This window comes from Crocuta crocuta, unplaced genomic scaffold (genome assembly GCF_008692635.1).
Source record: "Crocuta crocuta isolate KB4526 unplaced genomic scaffold, BGI_CrCroc_1.0 scaffold59, whole genome shotgun sequence".
Taxonomy (NCBI): Eukaryota; Metazoa; Chordata; class Mammalia; order Carnivora; family Hyaenidae; genus Crocuta; species Crocuta crocuta.
The window spans coordinates 899,158-905,933 of NW_027551578.1; the positions used below are offsets into that span (position 1 = coordinate 899,158).

General features: G+C 46.6%; 1 protein-coding gene across 5 annotated transcripts in view; it reads left to right on the top strand.

Annotated features, from left to right (window-relative positions):
* Positions 1-6,437, top strand: part of URB2 (URB2 ribosome biogenesis homolog) — a 29,222-nt gene extending 22,785 nt beyond the window's left edge. For 4 of the 5 annotated variants that reach the window (XM_077751672.1, XM_077751677.1, XM_077751673.1 and 1 more), the window contains 2 exons: positions 1,451-1,590; positions 5,994-6,437. In XM_077751672.1, coding sequence (XP_077607798.1) covers positions 1,451-1,590; positions 5,994-6,191 — 338 coding nt within the window. In that variant the 3' untranslated portion in view covers positions 6,192-6,437. Of the gene's footprint in view, positions 1-1,450; positions 1,591-5,993 lie in introns of those variants that run through there. The other variant, XM_077751678.1, reaches the window with a different exon arrangement.
* Positions 6,438-6,776: the final 339 nt, after the last annotated feature.

Genomic DNA, 6,776 nt, shown 5'->3' on the forward strand with positions numbered 1-6,776 from the left:
ATGTAACTTGGCAGTGCCTGTGTAACTTAATTGGTTAAGCGTCTGACTCCTGATTTCAGCTCATGCCATGATCTCACAGTCGTGAGATCAAGCCCCTCATTGGGCTCTGTGCTGATAGCGTGGAGCCTGCTTGAAATGCTCCTTCTCGGCCCTTCCCTGGCTCATTCATGTGTGTGTGTGTGTGTGCTCGCACTCTCTCAAATAAACTAGGAAAAAAAAGAAACTTATATAATTTCATAAAGTTACATTGTATCTAGAAAAAATGCAAGATGTTTGTATGTATACACAAGGTGTTAAAAAAAGGCATTATGCATTCTAAAACTCAAGTTTATTGAGTCATAAAATATGTGTAACAAGCTGCATCTGTTTAAAGTATACAATTGAATCAGTATTGGTTTTTTTGTTTTGATTTGAGAGAGAGACTGTGTGCACAAGTGGAGCAGGGGGAGAGAGACTCCCAAGTGGTCTCAGCACTGTCAGTGCAAAGCCTGACGTGGGGCTTGATCCCACAAACTGTACGATCATGACATGAGCCGAAATCCAGAGTCAGACACTTACCCGACTGAGCCACCTGGGTGTCCTGAATGAGTGTTGATAGGTAAACACAATCAAAATATAGAACATGTGCATTGTCCCCAAAACAGCCCTCCTGTAGCCTCTTCCTGCTCTGGCCCCTGCCGGCCACAGATCTGCTGTTTGTCACTGTAGATTTGTTCGCAGTTTCTAGAGTTTTCTAAAAATGGGTTTATTTCTTGCTGAATGAAAGTTGGGGAAGGTGTTCTGGCAGGTCCTGGGGTTCCTCACCTGGCTGTGTTGTGAAGGCCTCGGGGAGAGGCTGTGACCAGGGCCTTGGGGACAAGGTAGGCCCTTAGAGTTCTTGAGAGCAGTTTGTTAAGGCCTGGGGGTGGGGGGTGGGGTCCTGGCACCCTAAGGTGGGAAGAACTAAGAAATGGAAAGTAAAGCAGGGATGATAGGAAGACCTCTACTAGTGGTGGCCGAGTCTTATATCCATCTGCCTACACAGTTTCTGAAACATAAGCAGGCAAAGGCATAATTAATTAGGCCTTTGATCTTTAAAACCATGTGATGTCAAAACAATGATTTTTAAAGATAATTTTTCAATTTAAATTTTACTTATAGACCCCCATCTCCTTTTTAAATACAATAGCAATCAGATTTCATTCTCACAGTCTTGATTATTCTAGGCCTCTTAAAAAAAAAAAAAAAACAACCTGTGTAGTGTTGAGTATGTTAAGTGTTCTTTCCTTTGTGAACTAAATATTTGGATATATTGTCTCCTTCATTCTGTCTGCAAAATAAGGCAATTAAAGAGTCTGGGGAAAAAAGAGAAGACTTGAATAATTTTCAGCTGTATTAAATGTATAATGTTAGAAGGGTTAAAATGCCCGGGTTTTGGACTAATCGGTTTGGAAACACTTTCCTTCCACAGGAAGCACAGATGACCTATCGGTGGTCCTAGAGTGTGCCCGCCTGGTGGAAAGGATGTACAGCCACATCGCGGCTCGGGCCGAGGAGTTCACAGTGTTCTTCCCCTTCATGGTGGCCCAGTATGTCACGGAGGTGCAGAAGGTAAACCGAGCTTGCTCGCTCTCACCTATGCCTTCACGTGTAGTCCTTGGTAGAGGGCTCCTCACCACAGTGGCGAGCGACATTGGGCCCGATGGTCCCAAACCGTGCGTGGCAGCAGGCTGTCCTGCTCATGTGCCGGGTACAGCAGCTCCCCCCGCAGGCGATGAGTGAGGGGACGTTCAAAGGCTGGCAGTGCTGGGTACACCCTGTACTCCTTGCTTTAGCACAAGCCTCAGGGCCTCTTGTAGTTAGTCTGTGGAGTGAGAGCAAGATGAAGTGCTCTCCAGGCTTGAGAACAGGCACTCTCATGGGGCCAGGCTTGGTGGTGACCCGGAATGGGGTCTCCTGGAGCGCATCACACATGTGAGTCAGCTGCTCTCCGACACTCAGGGTGAGGACACGGTAGAGAGAGTGGCAGATTCGTTCAGCTACGTGAAACAAAAATGCTTTTGTCCTGTTTAATCTGACTTTTTGACTCAATACCGTGGATAGTTAATTCATCGTGCAGCAGTGCTGTCACTGCGGAATGTCAGTGTGCTATTTTCTAAGTTCCACGAGGCCCTGTGTGACCTGCGTGTAGAAGTTCACAATAGGACTTCGTATCTGACTTTAAATGGAATGTCAGGGTTTTTAAGTCTAGTGTGTTTATGTGTGTAGCTGTCTACTTTGCAGGTGTAGATGTACATCTGTGGTGTTCGTATTGCTGTCTGCAGAATAGCCCCCCTTTGTAAAACTTGTAAGAGTAACGTTAAACCCATTGGTAAACTTGTCACGTTAGAGATTTCTCAAGGGAGATTGGGTTGAATGAGCTTTCTCAGAAAACATGGTGGTGTATCTGTTTTCATCCTGACCCCATTTCAGGATGAGTCTAATTATAAAAATAATTTTCAGACACACTGGCCTTGCTCTCTCAGCGAGCGGAGATGCTTGTCATGTGGGTGGGCACCTGGGTCTGAGATGGCGCGTGGGTGGGGAGGACCCTGCAGGGTGCAGCCCAGCCCCCGCAGCTGTGCACAGGGTCTCCCCCAGGCAGGGAAGGGCTGGTGGCAACCTGGAAAGACCCCTTCGAGTCAGCCTTTGAGTGAGAGATGGGCTTTGGGTTTGGTTTCCTTGGAATTACTTAGCATTTTTATAGAATCTTGAGATTTCCCAAGCACCCAAGTCATTAATATGTAAGCCTTTGTGGGAAGAAAAGCTGGCATTACGTTCTGTTTCAGTGAAGAATGAAATGGGAGCTAGTAATATCCCTTAACTAAGGACCAGGAAGGGAAGTGATAATTTGAACCCTTAAGTCACTAATTATTATTCTGAGATTTACTTTATGAGAAGTCTCTGGTTTCTTGGCCTCATTATTCATGTCTAATTTATGCTTATCAGTTATTTTTTTATTTTTAATCTTGAAAGCTAAAGGCCTTGGGAATTATCTAAGGCTGTAGCATCCTAGAATTCATTGGCAAGAGTGTACATTTTATCTTTCATTTGGTTTTTAACTCAAGTAATAAAGAAAATATTCCATATGTATTCCATTACAGAGGCTTCTGCTAAGCACTGTAAATCTTTCTAGACCAGAAAGACATTTGTAAGTTTAATTAAAGGCTAGAGAGCAGGTACAGCTAAATGGGGAGAGGGCATGGGTGCAGGTCTGGCAGTGGTGAGGGTAAGTGACCTGGTGAGACAAGCAGTGGCTCCTACAGATCTTGTACTCTCTGTGCAGTGGTGTGTCACAGTGGGGATGTGCCATGGGCACTTTCCTCTTTTATCTGTAGATCAAATTTACAGCTGTGTATTTTGATAGCCTAGAGTAAATAGCTTTGTACTGCCCATCCTGCATAAGGTCCTTTTAGGCTATTTAGAGATCTTTTCATTCATAGGTCAGTGATCCTAGTGTTGTAGAAACTGACGTTCCCCCCCTTGTTTTATAAATAAATTGTCTGAGACACAAAGATGTGAGGTGTTTGTGCAGACTGGATGCTACTGGTCTTCTGTGACCCAGCAGAGCAGTGTGCCCTACACTGGCCTTTGACTGTTGAGTTCCCATGGGAGGGGACAATGGAGCTCACAGGACCTGGCCTTCGACTGGCGGGGTTCAGGTCTTAGTTCTGCCACTGGGAGAAGTACTTCACCTCCTTTGCCTTTGGAGGTAGAATTATTTGTCTAGTGAGTGATGAGTAAATGAATAAATGAGCAGTTAACTTCCAGTATCCACACTCAGCTAGTATGACTCAGTATATTTGTTTCATTTTGTTTTTTCCTTCCTTCCCTAATACTACTTCATAGCTCTTTTACATAGTAAAATCATAGCTCTGCTTTCAGTCCTTGAGTGTTTTTTTTTTTTTTAATTTTTTTTAAATGTTTTATTTATTTCTAGGAGAGATAGAGACAGCGTGAGCAGGGGAGGGTCAGAGACAGAGGGAGTCACAGACTGAAACAGGCTCCAGGCTCTGAGCTGGCAGTCAGCACAGAGCCCGACGCGGGGCTCGAACCCACGGACCGCGAGATCATGACCTAAGTGAAAGTCGGACGCTTAACCGACTAAGCCACCCAGGCGCCCCGAGTGTTATTTTTTTTAAGCTTATTAATTTTTGAGAGAGAAACAGCATGAGCAGGGGAGGGGCAGAGAGAGAGGGAGACACAGAATCTGAAGCAGGCTCCAGGCTCTGAGCTGGCAGTCAGCACAGAGCCCGACGCGGGGCTCGAACCCACGAACTGCGAGGTCATGACCTGAGCCAAAGTCAGACGCTTAACTGACTGAGCCACCCAGGCTCCCCAGTCCTTAAGTGTTCTTATCATCTATAAACAGTAAAATGTAGGACGATCATCTATCAGACAGTTTTTGAGCTATCATGTGAAAATGACCGTAACTTTGAAGACGAGCACCATCTTAGTGACAGAAACAAATCGCCTCTTTAAATATTCTTTTTTTAAAATTTTTTTAGCGTTTATTCATTTTTTAAAAATTTTTTTCTGAGAGAGAGAGAGACAGTGTGAGCAGGGGAGGGTCAGAGAGAGAGGGAGGTACAGAATCTCAAACAGGCTCCAGGCTGTGAGCTGGCTGTCAGCACAGAGCTTGGCGTGGGGCTTGAACCCATGAACCATGAGATCATGACCTGAGCCGAAGTCGGATGCTTAACCGACTGAGCCACCCAGGCACCCCTACTCATTTTTGAAAGAGAGAGAGAGAGCGGGAGTGAAGGAGGGGCAGAGAGATAGGGAGACACAGGATCTGAAACAGGCTCTGAGCTGTCAGCACAGAGCCTGATGCAGGACTTGAACCCATAGATTGTGAGATCGTGACCTGAGCCAGTCAGACACTCACTCGACTGAGCCCCCTGGGCGCCCCACAGATTGCCTCTTGAGGGACATACGTCCCAGCATTGCTTTGGCTTTGGTGACTCAGACTTCTGGTTAATACGGTACATTCTCACCGAAAGCCATATGTTTGCAGTTTAACTCTTAGGCCATTAAGACCTTCCTAAAGAATCTGCCAAATCCCAGGCCTGCCTGCGGGAACCTTCCTGTTGGTTTTGGTTACAGCGCCTGGGATATCCGACGGTGAACACCAGGTTCAGCTGAAACCGGAGCAGCTGTGGCAGGCGTGCACAGAGCCTGTCCCCTTGGCCTGTCTGTCCAGACGGTAGTAGGGACCTCTGGTCTGAGGGGGTGTGTGCCACATCCAGTGTCACCAGGCTGGAGCTGGCTGCGCATCCTTCCTGCTGGGCCCCCCATTTTAGTTGACCCAGAAGCTCAGGGAAGAAAGACCTTTCTGGGCTCAAAGACTCATTTGGCCATTCTGGGGATGTTATAAATTTAGGTCCCATTGAGTCATTGTTGACAGAAATAAAAAGATGTACTAACCATCATCATAAATCACGTCTGATTTGTTTGGATATGATGTGGTCTAAATACTAACTTAGGCCTATCACTGATCTGTTTGCAGAGCGTTGGAGCCTGCCCCCCGTCCCCTGCCCCCCTGCCCTGCTGTGTGTGCGGGGGCAGGGGTGAGAGTCAGTCACGTAGTGAACATCGCTGCTGGTATCCTATTGAGAGTAGCTTGCAGTGTGACTGGTCAGGTTGAAGAATGTAGCACCATGTGCAGGTGGCCCTTATAAGATTTGTAAATTTAAAGGTTCTAGTTTGTATGTGCCCCCGGTAGGCATGGAGGCATCATTTACTGAACAGCAACGCTACCACTGTGGTTCTGTGATGTTTTATTCCAGGTTTTTGTCACTCAAGTTGGCTTTTATTTCCCTAAAATATAAACTTTTAAGATACGAATGCTTATATGCAAGATGATAATTTTCTCACCTTGGGGGCTGAAGTTGAAATTCCTGGTTGGGTCGGGTTGTCCGAGGCTTGTTCTCTGCGTGCTTGCTCTGACAGAGGGGCGTGCCCTCCTTTTCCAGGTCACCCTGTACCCCGCGGTGAAAGGTCTCCTGCAGGAGGGTATCTACCTCATCCTGGACCTCTGCATTGAGCCAGACGTCCAGTTCCTACGGGTGTCCCTGCAGCCCGGAGTGAGAGACATCTTTAAGGAGCTGTACAATGACTATGCGAAGTACCACAAGGCAAAGCATGAAGGGGAGAGAAGATACGCCGCCTGAAGCTGGGATCCTGTGGGGTGGCTTTGGCTCCCCGCTCTGAGAGAGCTGGATAGTGAGAGACTTTAGGTGTCCTAATTTGTAGTGTTGAGATATGTGGGTTTATGTGACATATACTGTATTTTACAGGAAGCCATGTTTTCCAAACTGAATGTTTTTCTAATGTGTCTTTTTATGCAGTATGTGTTGCTGTAGAATCCTGATAATAAGGTGAATTTAATAAAAAATGGCCATTGTGGATGTTCCAAATGTGGTTTTGTCTCTGTCATCCAGGGGTTTGGTGTCTCTTCCTCCCACTGGAAGCTGTGTAGGTACCTGGCTCTGTAATTTAAGTCCCGTTTAAATACCGTTGCCTTTTATATCCTTCAGATAAGTTGGGAAGTATTCCTGAACTGTCCCTTGTTCTGCCTTCGCTCCGAGTATACCTTCTGATGGAGCCGGGGACTGTCGGAGCTTTGAGACTGGCTTCGAGACAGGCACTGAGGTGGCTGCCCGGCAGGTGGGGGTGTGGGGCGTAGACCCCTCCAGGGCTGCCTGTTCCCACCTGCTCTTCCTGCCTCAGCTCTCTCAAGTTTCTTTTGGAATTTT